The sequence below is a fragment of the Schistocerca nitens genome, chromosome 2 (genome assembly GCF_023898315.1).
Source record: "Schistocerca nitens isolate TAMUIC-IGC-003100 chromosome 2, iqSchNite1.1, whole genome shotgun sequence".
NCBI lineage: Eukaryota > Metazoa > Arthropoda > Insecta > Orthoptera > Acrididae > Schistocerca > Schistocerca nitens.
Window position 1 is genome coordinate 595,283,918 of NC_064615.1, and position 15,089 is coordinate 595,299,006.

Consider the following 15,089-nt stretch of genomic DNA (forward strand, 5'->3'; position numbering starts at 1 on the left):
AGTAGTCCAGAATTGACTGAAGTAATGTAGTTAAATAAAAACTAAAATAATTTTTGACGGTTGTAAGTAGAAATGAGCATGTTTAGTTATTATATGTGAAGGCTGTGGATCCTTCCCAGATGAAACACATTACAAATAATCTAACAATGGAAAATCAAGAATGGAATGTAACAATATTACGAAAAGGATGGTTGCTACTCACAATATAATGGTGAGTAGCAACTACCCTTTTCATAATACTGTTACAAATAATCTGTCATTTTATAATTTTCTTTCCAGTACAGTTATAAAATACTCCAGAAGAATATATCCTTCCATTAACTTTGTAACTGCTGTGAAATGAGGACATACAGTAATTTTGAAAATTCCACTTTAGGATTGATCCTTTTGTTATTCTGTCAAGAAATGGCATTATTCTTAGTTTTTATATAATTGAAACTTGAAAAGGAGCATTCCTAAATATGGCAAAGGCCAGTGTTGAAGAATAAGCATATCATTTTCCACTACATGCATGCAAAAACTTCTTCATTCTAGTTCACATAATACAATGTGATGTAACAAATACTGTTTACTTAGTGTTGAATGAATGTATTTCTGAAATACAGTGTGAAGTACATAAACTAGGAAACTGAGTTTTTTCCACGTGGCATCTGTGCCTTGAGAGTCTCCATTACTTGTTTTAAGTGTTTCTGTTTCTGAGTTTCCTTTTTATCATATAGTATAGCTGTAGAACAACATGAAACTGATTCTTGACAATCAAATTCTTCCGTGTGTGTTATCTCTTTGCTTAAATAACAGGTATGATAATTAAGAACAACAGACTCAAGATCATATTAAAAGTGACATTTCTGTGTTTTTCCACTCCAGGTCGTCCCTCTATCACAAAGAAGTGGTATAATTGAGTGGTGTGATAATACAGAAGTTTTAGCTATATATTTAATTGGTTCAGATCTAAAATCAGGCGCCCACAGGCGATATTATCCATGTGATCTCCCAGGCCTAGCATGCAGGAAAAAAATGAAGGTAATGCATTTTGTAATACATTATGGCAAAGACAATCATAAAATACAAGATTTCTGTAATTATCACCGTGCAGGTGGTATATTTTGGTATCTGTGTGGTTGTATGTACTTATACTAGAAAAAGAGTGGTATCTAGAAAGTTATGTACATTTTTGTGTATGTACGCCACATGTCAATCAGCCAGAGGTGAGTATTTGCTTTTATTCACTTCTGTTTATTCATAATGCCTCAAATTCATGTTTATATGCATTGTTAGTGGCCCATCTTTTTCATCTCAATTTACTTTTACTTTATGACATTTGTGATCTGTTTTCGCCTTCATAAAGAAGTGTGACGCAGGCAACATATTTTGTAATTTTTGCATCCAGAGTAACAGATATTGATGCATCATAGTCAGTGAAATAATTCTTGTATGTCTAAAAATAAATTGTAGAGTAAAAGTACATAGTAGAGATTTTTGTTGCGGCCGAAGAATTGCCTGCAATATGGAACTTTATGCCACTCTCCAAGGAAACTTTCACCACTGGGTTAAGTTGTAAAGTCATCCTTGTGCATTAAACTCTGGGAAGGTTGAAACATGTTTTGTATCAAAGAAAATGTAATATCACTGGAAAAGCAATAAGTTAAATAATTCACGATTTCTGCCTCCCACGGTTTCCATGAGAACATTTGATGCTTGCAAAGGTATGATAGCAACAAATTTACTAGAATTTGCGGAATAAAATGTCTATTTTAAAATGAAAATAAAATCATTACTTCCATTTATTTTACATATGCTGTTTTATTTGCACACTTGTAAAAACTTGTTCCTTAAAATAATACATGAAATACATGACACCAAAGATTGCAAACAAAAGAAACAAGGAAGACATTATTATGTGCTGTCACACTTCTGTTGGTAAATTATTTAAAGTGTGTTCAAGGTGAATCCTTTTGCCTCATGACACATTCACACAGGCTGCATCACTAATGACTTTCTGCCATCTACATTTGTGGGGTAGTTGCAACATAGAAAGGGTAGGTACTCACCATATAGAGCGGGTCTTGAATCACAGACAGGCGTAAGAAAATGACTGCTAAAACATTTAGCTTTGGCAGTGTCCTTCTGCTGAACTATAAAACACGCACACATTCATACAAGCATGACTCACACGAACATGGCCACTGTCCGCAGCACGTGGAGACTCTGGCCCTGTGTGTATGAGTTGTGCTTGTATGAATGAACATGTGCACATGTGGGCATGCACAAGTGCAAGTGCTTGTAGGCCTCTGCCTGTGGGTGCTCAGGCACATGTACCACCACACTTCAGTTAACTCCTCCACACGGCTGACACTGTTTCTCTTATCTGGATAACACAGGTTTCCTTTTAGAGTCACAAAGATCACGTACCTATTACCTCATCAGTGCAAGTTTCCTTCGAGAGTGGCATAAACTTCCAGGTGGCAGGCTATTCAGTGGCAGCAAAAACAATATTCGGTGTATTCTTTCTCCATGATTTCTTGTTACGTTTACAGAAGAGTTACATCTACATCTGCACAACTACTCTACAATTCACACTTCAGTGCCTGACAGAGGGTTCATCAAATCATCTTCTGACTATTTCTCTACCATTCCATTCCTGAATAGCACACAGGATAAACAAACATTTACGAAAAATGCCTTTGTTTTAGTGATTGCCACCTCCAGCTTGCATATCATATCTGTGACACACTCTCCCCTATTTCGTGATAATAAAAATGAGCTGTCCTTCTTTGAACTTTTTCAGTGTCCTCTGTCAATCCTAACTCGTGAAGATTTCATACCACACAGCAATACTCCAGCAGCGGCTGGACATGTGTAGTGGTGGCAGGCTCTTTGGTAGACTTGGTGCAGCTTCTAAGTGTTTAACCAATAGAACAGGGTCTTTGGTTCACCTTCCCCACAACTTTTCTATGTGATAGTTCCAGTTTGTCATTCATAATTGTAATCCCAAGGTATTTTGTTGAACTGATAGCTTTTGATTTGTGTAAATTATCATGTAACCAGTATTTAATGGATTCCTTTTATTACTCATGTAGGTGCATTCACACTTTTCATTATTCAGAATCAGTTGTGTCATTTTTCATCAAACACATACCTTGTTTAAATCATTCAGAAAAGCTGATGCCTGTATGTAGGTCATTAATAAAATTGCAAGAATGCAAAGCTATTTGTTTCCTGAACCTGTGGCCAGTGTTCGTCAAGGTGAAAACAGTTTACAAATGCCTTGAATGGGTCTAAAATAATTTAAAGTGAAAAAGTTACACACATCACCCTGTATATGCTGAGCCACTGAGAACAAAAACAGTTTCTCTAATGTTACTCACCATTTTCTCTCAGATTTACAATCCTCTAAATAAAACCTCGATTCACTTTTAAAATTTGGAAACTTGGTGGCTTGTGTCCCAAATCATTTAAAAATGATTATTTACGGAGCGATTGATACAAAAAGACAACAGATAAAATGTTACTTAAATGTTTCATTTCATTTGTTTCTGTCTTTCATAAATATGAGCAGGGTGTCCAGCCACCTGGAAAACAGAGAAAACTCAGGAAATTATTTCATTCTGGAAAACTGATGAAACTCAGGGAATTTTTAGATTTTGCCTAAAAGCCCTGTAGAAGGTAGGGTGTCATTTGATTTTGGACAGAGACATTTGTGTGCCTTCTGCTTGGCTTGATGCAGTACTGTGTTCACCCTCAACCCGATACTGAGAGACCAACCTCCACCAGTGTAACAAAATGGAACACCTTCTGCCATCCTTTGGGTGTTATGTATTATATGGCTACCAGTTTCAGTGCTTCAGTGCACCATCTTCAGGCCCTAACTGAAGTTAAGGTGTGAAGAAAATGTACTTAAGCACTGAAACTTGTAGCCATATAATAAATAACATAGTAAGGATGGCTGTAGGTGTTCTATTTTATTACATAAGTGAACAGCTGAAGTCCCTCAAACCTCCAATCACAAGGATGGACATACAAAAACCCTCCATCAGGGATTTGGCATACCCTAATCTATCCCCTCACTCAGTCTAATGCAGCGACCAGCCAGCCTGGCTGGGCCTGGGCTGGCTAGCCTGGCCTGACCAAGCCCAGATAAGCTGTACGGAGGTTTGTTGTCGCTGACATAGAATTTCTTGCAAACCTGTTACTGCAGCCTGATCGTGCTGTGCTGGTTTGTTGTTGTGTTGTAAAAAAAAATGGTTCAAATGGCTCTGAGCACTATGGGACTCAACATCTTAGGTCATAAGTCCCCTAGAACTTAGAACTACTTAAACCTAACTAACCTAAGGACATCACACACACCCAAGCCCGAGGCAGGATTCGAACCTGCGACCGTAGCAGTCCCGCGGTTCCGGACTGCAGCGCCAGAACCGCTAGACCACCGCGGCCGGCTGTTTTGTTGTAATTGTGTGTGTTTGTGACAATGTAACCAGCAAGTATCATGGTGTTGTTTACATTTACATCTGGTCAGATGTACTATTTTAATTGCTAACACAATGTTACCACAAAGATGTGTGCTTTTAGGGGAGTTCATGACCTGTTTGAATTCATTTATTTTGAACCATGGATACTAGGATGTGACAGGTTGGCATGCAGTACATTTTTTGGATATATACTGAAAAAATACTCTTGTACATACCAACAGCTATCGATCTCGTTGCGTTGTGTACAAATAATATTGATTATAGAACTTTAGTGGTAGGCCTAAAATAGTGAAAGAGAACACTAGCAAGCAGTCATTGCACTTCGGCATGCAGTTGTTGGTTTAGTTAACATTGAACTAAAGCCTGCAGTTCAATGCAGGTGGCTGGATGGTGAGTGTGGACTGTGCAAGTCAGTCGTGGATCATGGAGGGCAAGGCGACTCTTTGTCTCATTTCTGTCCTCAGTGGTGAACATTTCCCATGCTGCAGTGGATGTTAGTCAACATAAACTACTGCAGGAATGATTTTATTGCCTTACTTTGGACCCACTCAGAGAGAGAGAGATATAGGCAAGGGGATGATGTGGAAGTTGCTCACAACAAAAAAAAATAGTAGGTTGTGAAATTTTCTAGTGGCTTCCTGCCTATGTGAACTCTTGGCTCCACCTCATTATACAGTTACCTGAGGACTTATTCGATGAACTGGAAATTCTGTTCTACCATTACTGGGCTGTGGATCCAGAATTTTGGGGGATTGCAGAGCGCACACCTGAAAAATTCATTGTTTGGTATATGCTCTCCAAAACCAACTTCTTGCTCAGCAATAAAGACAAGTAGGACTTGTCCAGTTGTGCAAGGGAAAGTAGCTTACTGGGCTCGAGGCTACTAGGAACGTTACATTGTCTATATCCGTGCTGATTGCAGCACATGGCTCCAATGCTACTGCATCAGACGTAGTCCCTCGGGTGCTGCCTGGCATCTCTGGGTGCACTCAGCTGATTGCCAACTGCAAAATTAGAAAGGACAATCCTGATGGTGCCCTTGATTCAGCAAGTGCACTGGAAAATAAAATTGAGTTTCAGTGAAGAAAAATAGTATTTCTAATTATCCTCGTGTATTTTTAGTCTGCTGCAGCACAGGCAGGGAGTGCATCATGCAATTGTGGTTAGTCCCAGCAACCAAGTGTTACCCAGAGGCAATAGCATAAAGAAAATACTGCAGAAACTTCTGGACAACAGCCAGTGATGCTAGACTATGTGCAGAGAAATGCTATGATGGAGGCTGTGAGACAATGTCTGTGAGACAATCTTCTCAGGACTTTGGCAGCTTACCAGATGTGTTCCCAGACTGTAATAATGCCTCCAAAATGCAGCTTCAAAAGTCAAAAATAGATTATGGCAATGTGATCTGACTGGAACTGTTTTTTGCTAGACAACTACAGGAGATTATTGCTGCCTGTGATATGTTACTGATTCAGTTCAATTTGTTTGTACGTTTTTGGAATAGTGTCTTGGGACTGGTTTTGAGTAGGTACCTCACTTCAGTGTTTTTGAGAAAAAGTGCTGCAAAAGATAGTTGAAGAATTTCAGGTTGGTGCATCCAGTGTGAGGTAAATTTGAAAGGTTAAGTTGTTCATGTGTCCATGGATGACTCTAATGTTAATAAGACATTCCTAAAAGAGCTGAAAATCCAGCTCCAAGCTGAGGGTAATCCAAGGGGTCCTATACTTTTGGAATTTATGACATGAGGCTTACATACAGTGTAGGATGACTTTGACAGGTTGTACTAGTGTCAGTTGGAATCTTGTTCAGTTTCTGAGAGCTTTTTGTAATCTATTTAAAAACTTTCTTCCCGCCAAGTTGATTTCAACAATATTGCAAGCATTTCTTTTCCCACAGGAGTTTTGCACTGTTTGATGTGTGGAAAATAAAATGGTGTCAGTCTGGGCTCAGCAAATATTAACAGCTGTTTAGAAATGTCTTAAGGAAGTAGAAAGAGTAAAGAATGAACAGAAGTACATATAACCAAAACCTTAGGTCACTATTGTAATCCCTAAGAGTCATAGTTACCAGGCATGTCTAAGTCTTTGAGGAGAAAGATGCTGATAGCTCATCTCGCCTTTTTGCGAACATGACTGCTCAGGTGGAGTCATTTGTGACTAAATTTTAGTCACATGCTACCTTAGCTCCTTTCCTCTACAATTTCCTCCTGTCTATAAACTTTGTGTTCTGCCTTACGGTAGGTCTTGTCGTGGGGGAAGCTTCGTCAGAAGAGGTCCACCGCACGAGCGTCTAGGGAAGTGATTCCAGTGCTGTTTTCCCGTTGCCTTCCACTGGTGATGATGAAATGATAATGAGGACAACACAACACCCAGTCCCTGAGCAGAGAAAATCTCCAACCCAGCCGGGAATCGAACCCGGGCCCCTTGGCGTGACAGACTGCTGCACTGACCACTCAGCTATCGGGGCGGACCTCCTGTCTATAGTCACATAATTAAAGAGAAAATTTGTCCAACCAGAAGTTTGTAAAAACGGACTAGCTTCAAAACAGATCTGAGTGACAACAAAATCGGTTGCAATCTCAGGAACTGCACAACAGATAATAGCTAAAAGAGCTCTGGGTCAGTGTTACATACCAGAGAAAGATATCTTGGCGTTCCAGAATAAGTGCCTTACATCTATGAAAACTATACTGCTGAAGAAAAATTCATGCGCTCGCATACTGGCAGTAGAAAAGTGACTCCAAATTTCGTCCTGTGCATATTTAGGGAAGATTGGAAATCTGGCAACACAGTAATCACATCTACAGTAAGTACCTATGTCAACAAATAGCATAGTGCCGTGCAGTACTTACAGTGGATAGCGTTTTGGGTCAGCATGCAAGAGGTGTAGGGTTTGATTCTGGATTGAGGCTTATTTGTTCTTATTTGCCAATAGTAGTCACCGTGGTACGATATTTGGCATCTTAATTGTCGTACAGCAATTACAGTGGGTCTTCTACAAAATCTTTGCAATTACTTACTACAAACACAGAAATGGAAGTACAATTGTTTTCATTGGTCAGCTTTTAGAGAAGCTTTTTGCATGTCATGTAGACAAATTGTTTTGCACCACTGCATCTACTAGATTCCAAACCTGTTTTCTGTCTACCCTTCCCGAATGGGCCCATTGAAATTATTTACAAAGCACATTGCTAGCCCTATTGGTGATGTAAGGCCCTAATGAAAAGTAATGGACCTGAATGTGGCAAGAATAATTGTTTGTATTAATTGATGAGACCAGTGGGGGAGGGTATACACAAAACAAATTTGGAATCTAACAGATACAGTGGTGCGAAACAATTCGTGTGTAGAATCTGCAAAAGGTTTATTTGCATTTCTGTGTTCATAGGACATAGCTGCATATTTTTGTAGAAGACCCCACTGTAATTGCTACATAACAATTAACACACCAGATATCGTACCACTCAGACTACTTTTAGCAAACAAAAACAAATAATCATCTTACCAGAATCAAATCCTTTACCTCTTGTATCATGGTGCAAAATACCATCCACTGCACCAACTACACAGCACTACTGCTATATCCTGACAGAGGTAGTTAACTTACACATGATTACAGTGTTGCCAGATTGCCAATATTTAACATCCATTAACTGCCCAAAATATGCGCAGAACGAAATTTTGTGAGAGACATTTTTGTATTGCTTATATGTGAGGAAACGCACTGCGAAGTCAGAGTGCACAAATTTTCCTTCACCCTGTTGTACCCAAAATTCTGGATAAATCGTGCCTGACTTGTTTCTTTATGCAGCGCATTCCATGATGAGTCCAAGATGTGGCTGTTAACACCAACCATGAGAAAAGACATTAGACATAGCATGGACACGTGTCACTACCTTAAATTGCTTAGGTGGTCATGAGGCTGGCGCCATAGTCCAGAGTTCCAAAGTTTAGTAGAGAACATATCAGTAAAGAAAAACCTCAAAGAATTTGATGGAGATCAAGGTCACATCAATCAGTTCTGAATGATAGTCATTAAGGTCAGTTGTGGAATTGAAAGTGTGAAGTTGCATGCAGTCTGTTCCGTAGCACTGCCAGCCTTGAAAGAGGTTCTCTGACAATTCCATTCTAGTCAAAAATTTGACTAAAGCCTTTCTCATAGTCATTTGTGGTGCTCACAACGAAGTCCATGATCATTGGGGATGTTGATCTATAACTATCACAAAGCAGTTTATGCACAGTTTCCGAAATGCATGTGGTAGGTATAGTGAAATAGAAGCAGAAAAAAGGACAGCTGAAAATTCTCAAAAGGAAATGAGAGAAAGAAGAAAGTGAGTAGAGAAAAGCTAAAATCACTAAAAACTATAAAAAAAGGGTTTCTTGGATTGAAGTAGCAGTTCAGTCACTGAAACCTACCTGCTTATGACTTCGCGTAATGCCCATGTGTGTGTCCTCATTGGACTAGTCTATTACAGTTTCTTCCATAATCAGTTTATTCAAACAGTATTTGGATTTTATTCTTAAATCTCTAAGTAAAAAGTCTAATTTTCTGCTGAAACCAGTAATGCTCTTGGTTGTTGTTGTTGTTGTTGTTGTTGTTTTTTCCCCTCCCAACAGCTGCTTGTTCACAATTTAAATGATTATTAATAATGTGTTACATCCTTTCTGACCTAGCCTCATTCTGCACAGTCCAGTCACAATGGGCCACATGTCGAAAGCCTGAATATGGTCCTCAAGAATAGATGCATACATGTGTTGAGCCATTGAGCATTCCAGAATGACAAGATTCCACCGGGAATGCCAGGAAAACATTCCCCCAGACCATAACACTTGCTCCTTTGGCCTGGACCCTTGCTTTCAGATGTTTCATGCTGTACACACCAACAGCCATCTATCTGATCCAACATATAACCAGATTCATCTGAATAGGTCCCCTGTTGACACTCAGTGGACATCCATTTCCCATATTAATATGCAAATTCCAGCCGTCATTGCCAGTGAACAGCAGTCAGCATGCGTGCATGAACCATGCACCTGCTGCCGAGGCCCACACCCAGTAAAGTCATACTTGATGGTCATTGAGGAGACAATGTTGGTAGCCCCTTAGTTCATCTGATCAGCTGTTGCTTAACAGTTGCATGTCTTTTTACCTATCCATTTTTCCACAACCATCGTTCACTGCTGTCATTTTTAGCCCATGGTGCACCACACCTGCCTTGGTGCCGGTTTTGGATAGCACTATTTTGCCATGCGCATTATACTTTAACCATGGTGGCATGTGGACAGTTCATGGACTTAACTCCATCAGAAATGCTTCCAACCTTGTCCCAAAAGCCAATGATCGTACCCTATCAGATGTCACATAAATTGCTGCATTTCTGAATGCATTGTTTCCTGCATTGATTCGTCAGATCCTGGTGCATTTTTTTCTTTTAGTTCAGAGTATAGAGTATAGGCCCCACATATGTAGATTTTGTCATAAATCAGTCAAAATTGACTAAGGTCTAAGCACAGTGTGACCCTGGAAATATCAAAAATTGGCCTGGAAAACTAAGGGAAATTCTTTTAGAATTGCTGGACACCTTGGCGAGTCAAAAATTTAATGCAATCACGTGTAAAAAAAGAAACCTTCAGTAATGTTATGATACATTGTTGTTACACATCAGACTGTAAACCATGTACAGATACAATCTACATACTGATCTATAAGGGAAAATGGTTAAAGCAGCATAGGTGTGTTGGTTCAAAAGTGCCATACACTTTTTGGATTAGCAGTCAGAAGTAACAACCGTAATCAGCTAAACAAATACATGAATTCTGTAGGATTATGACTACTTCTTTGACCATTAGTTTTATAAACCTGCAGATGATAAACTATGTTATCAAGTTTCTCACTAAATTTGATTTTTGGATCAGTATTATGAATTTGATCTCCCCTTCTTATGCTGCTCTGTTGTAGTTTTTACCCAAAATCAAATAGGCACTGTCTTTATTGTTTACTAGCCATTGCCTGGGTATTCATTGTGCCAGTTTTCTATTAGAAACGAGAACAAAAATAGTTTGTAGTTTAATATAAAAAAAATTGTATGTCCATGTATTCACAAAAACACCTTTGAAATTATGAAACAGCGGTAGAAAGAAATTAATTTACAAATGTATAAGAACAGTATCCAAATTAAAAAACACAGTGTTCAAAATACGATTCTCTGTAATGTTTATTTTACTCAGAACTTGATCGTAAACAACATTTCTAGTTTAATGTCGAGGCAGCAGGGCGCAGTTACACACACACACACACACACACACACACACACAACACACACACACACACACACACACACACACACACACACCTGTCGGCACATATACAGACACAAGAAGATATATGTAAAGGCAAAGAGTTTGGGCAGAGATGTCAGTCAAGGCGGAAGTACAGAGGCAAAGATGTTGTTGAGTGACAAGTGATGTACGAGGGGCGGAAACTTGAAATTAGCTGGAGGGTAGTGGGAAGAGAGGATATATTGAAGGGCAAGTTCCCATCTCCGGAGTTCTGATAGGTTGGTGTCAGTGGGAAGTATCCACATAACCCGGACAGTGTAACACTATGCCAAGATGTGCTGGCCGTGCACCAAGGCATGTTTAGCCACAGGGTGATCCTCATTACCAACAAACACTCTCTGCCTGTGTCCGTTCATGCGAATGAACAGTTTGTTGTTGGTCATTCCCACATAGAACGCTTCACAGTGTAGACATGTCAGTTGGTAAATCACATGGGTGCTTTCACACGTGGCTCTGCCTTTGATCGTGTACAACTTCCGAGTTACAGCACTGGAGTAGGTGGTGGTGGTGGGAGGGTGCATGGGACAGGTCTTGAACCGGGGGGCCGTTACAAGGGTAGGAGCCAGAGGGTAGGGAAGGTGGTTTGGGGATTTCATAGGGATGAACCAAGAGGTTACGAAGGTTAGGTGGACGGCGGAAAGACACTCTTGGTGGAGTGGGGAGGATTTCATGAAGGATGGATCTCATTTCAGGGCAGGATTTGAGGAAGTCGTATCCCTGCTGGAGAGCCACATTCATAGTCTGATCCAGTCCCGGAAAGTATGCTGTCACAAATGGGGCACTTTTGGGGTTCTTCTGTGGGAGGTTCTGGGTTTGAGGGGATGAGGAAGTGGCTCTAGCTATTTGCTTCTGTACCAGGTCGGGAGGGTAGTTGCGGGATGCGAAAGCTGTTTGCAGGTTTCCAGAATGAGATTTTCACTCTGCAACAGAGTGTGCGCTGATATGAAACTTCCTGGCAGATTAAAACTGTGTGCCCGAACGAGACTCGAACTCGGGACCTTTGCCTTTCGCGGGCAAGTGCTCTACCATCTGAGCTACCGAAGCACGACTCACGTCCGGTACTCACAGCTTTACTTCTGCCAGTATCTCGTCTCCTACCTTCCAAACTTTACAGAAGCTCTCCTGCGAAACTTGCAGAACTAGCAGTCCTGAAAGAAAGGATAGGTAGGAGATGAGATACTGGCAGAAGTAAAGCTGTGAGTACCGGACGTGAGTCGTGCTTCGGTAGCTCAGATGGTAGAGCACTTGCCCGCGAAAGGCAAAGGTCCCGAGTTCGAGTCTCGGTTGGGCACACAGTTTTAATCTGCCAGGAAGTTCGTTTTCAGGTTATTGGTGAAATGGTTCAGGGATTCAGGACTGGAGCAGATTCGTTTGCCACGAAGACCTAAGCTATAGGGAAGGGACCGTTTGATATGGAATGGGTGGCAGCTGTCAAAATGGAGGTACTGTTGCTTGTTGGTGGGTTTGACGTGGACGGATGTGTGAAGCTGGCCATTGGACAGATGGAGGTCACGTCAAGGAAAGTGACATGGGATTTGGAGTAGGACCAGGTGAATCTGATGGAACCAAAGGAGTTGAGGTTGGAGAGGAAATTCTGGAGTTGTTCTTCACCGTGAGTCCAGATCATGAAGATGTCATCAATAAATCTGTACCAAACTTTGGGTTGGCAGACTTGGGTAACCAAGAAGGCTTCCTCTAAGCGACCCATAAATAGGTTGGCGTACGAGGGGGGCCATCCTGGTGCCCATGGCTGTTCCCTTCAATTGTTGGTATGTCTGGCCTTCAAAAGTGAAGAAGTTGTGGATTAGGATGAAGCTGGCTAAGGTAATGAGGAAAGAGGTTTTAGGTAGGGTAGCAGGTGATCGGCATGAAATGAAGTGCTCCATCGCAGCAAGGCCCTGGGCGTGCGGGATATTTGTGTATAAGGAAGTGGCATCAATGGTTACAAGGATGGTTTCTGGGGGTAACAGATTGGGTAAGGATTCCAGGCGTTCGAGAAAGTGGTTGGTGTCTTTGATGAAGGATGGGAGACTGCATGTAATGGGTTGAAGATGATGATCTACGTAGGCTGAGATACGTTCTGTGGGGACTACAATGGGGCGGCCGGGATGATTGGGTTTGTGAATTTTAGGAAGTAAGTAGAAGGTAGGGGTGCGGGGTGTCGGTGGGGTCAGGAGGTTGATGGAGTCAGGTGAAACGTTTTGTAGGGGGCCTAAGGTTCTGAGGATACCTTGAAGCTCTGCTTGGACATCAGGAATGGGATTACCTTGGCAAACTTTGTATTTAGTGTTGTCTGAAAGCTGACGAAGTCCCTCAGCTGCATACTCTCAACGATCAAGCACCACGGTCGTGCAACCCTTGTCAGCCGGAAGAATGACGATGGATCGGTCAGCCTTCAGATCATGGGTAGCCTGGGCTTCAGCTGTGGTGATGTTGGGAGTAGGATTAAGGTTTTTCAAGGAGGATTGAGAGGCAAGGCTGGAAGTGAGAAATTCCTGGAAGGTTTGGGGAGGGTGATTTTGAGGAAGAGGAGGTGGGTCCCGCTGTGACGGAGGACAGAACTGTTCCAGGCAGGGTTCGGTTTGGATAGTGTCGTGGGGAGTTGGATCATTAGGAGTAGGATTAGGACACTGTTTGTTGGTAATGAGGATCACCCTGTGGCTAAACATGCCTTGGTGCACGGCCAGCACATCTTGGCACAGTGTTACACCGTCCAGGTTATCTGGATACTTACCACTGACACCAACCTATCAGAACTCCGGAGATGGGAACTTGCCCTTCAATATATCCTCTCTTCCCGCTACCCACCAGGTGTCAACCTCCGCTACTTTCTAGTTGCCGCCCCTCGTACATCACTTGTCACTCAACAACATCTTTGCCTCTGTACTTCCGCCTCGACTGACATCTCTGCCCAAACTCTTTGCCTTTACATATGTCTGCTTGTGTCTGTATATGTGCCGACAGGTGTGTGTGTGTGTGTGTGTGTGTGTGTGTGCGAATGTATACCTGTCCCTTTTCCCTCTAAGGTAAGTCTTTCCGCTCCCGGGATTGGAATGACTCGTTACCCTCTCCCTTAAAACCCACATCCTTTCGTCTTTCCCTCTCTCCTGATGAAGCAACCGTGGGTTGCGAAAGCTTGAAATTTGTGTGTGTGTTTTTTATTGTCTCCTATCAACATACCAACGCTTTCGTTTGGTAAGTTACAGCTTCTTGATTTTTTTATGAACTAAAGGTATAAATATTGATAATATATTGTAATCATAGATGGAAAATTTTTGAGATAGTTGGCTTATATTTATAGATAGGTAAAAGTTTATGATGGGTTATCCATGGTGTAACCTTGAAGTGTATGTCAGAAGCAGTCATTGGAAATTATGATATCAGAATAGCTGATCTGTATAGCTAATTATATACCAGTGTTTGTGTTCTGATATTGAGAAAAATATTAAATATTTACCACAACAGCCACCTTAACATAATAGGTGCTAGAGTGCAGCCAAACAGTATTTTCAGAGAAAAGCATTTAGGTTGCATGGGGAAATACATAATAAATAATAAAACACTCCATTTTCATTTTGTGCTTTCGTCGCATCTTAGCATTTCTGTTATTAGTAAGTGTACTGCCCTGGATCCAAGAAAACAGAAAAAAATGGCAATGAAACTATTAGCTTCCAAGCTGATGTAGAGCTCCAGATAACTACATATTACTCTTGTCACCACAGTCAAGAATGATCTTTGGCTTCGTCAATGTACAACCAAATTGGCACCTCCCAACCTAACATACACAGTAGATTACTTTTGAATACATTATGGGCACAACAGTGATCAATGTTTTACTAATAATTACTATTAAAAACAGTCTTGATCACAATTTATTTTACAAGGTGACCGGTTTCAACCACTACTGTGGTCATCTTCAGACCATTGAGTAGGAGCCTCTATGTGTTGAAGAATTCTTCAACACATAGAGGCTCCTACTCAATGGTCTGAAGATGACCACAGTAGTGGTTGAAACCGGTCACCTTGTAAAATAAATTGTGATCAAGACTGTTTTTAATAGTAATTATACACAGTAGAGCTAAAACACAGATTAGCTTGAACAACATAAAGTCCTCTTTTGAGACGAAATCATTAACAGTATTTCAACATAGATAATTTAAAAGTGCTGTATAAATCAGTAAATGAAACACTTGTAAGTTGCAAAAGCAAAAAAATGAAAAGACCACCCACACAACACAAGTAATTCATATCATCTTGTCACCGTAACCAAGATGTATTTGAA

General features: G+C 40.9%; 1 protein-coding gene across 1 annotated transcript in view; it reads left to right on the plus strand.

Moving 5' to 3' along the window:
- The window catches only part of LOC126236666 (serine-protein kinase ATM), a 500,205-nt gene that overhangs the window by 456,831 nt on the left and 28,285 nt on the right, over nucleotides 1–15,089 (plus strand). The window contains exon 41 of the mRNA XM_049946145.1: nucleotides 868–1,023. Coding sequence (XP_049802102.1) covers nucleotides 868–1,023 — 156 coding nt within the window. The remainder of the gene's footprint in view (nucleotides 1–867; nucleotides 1,024–15,089) is intronic.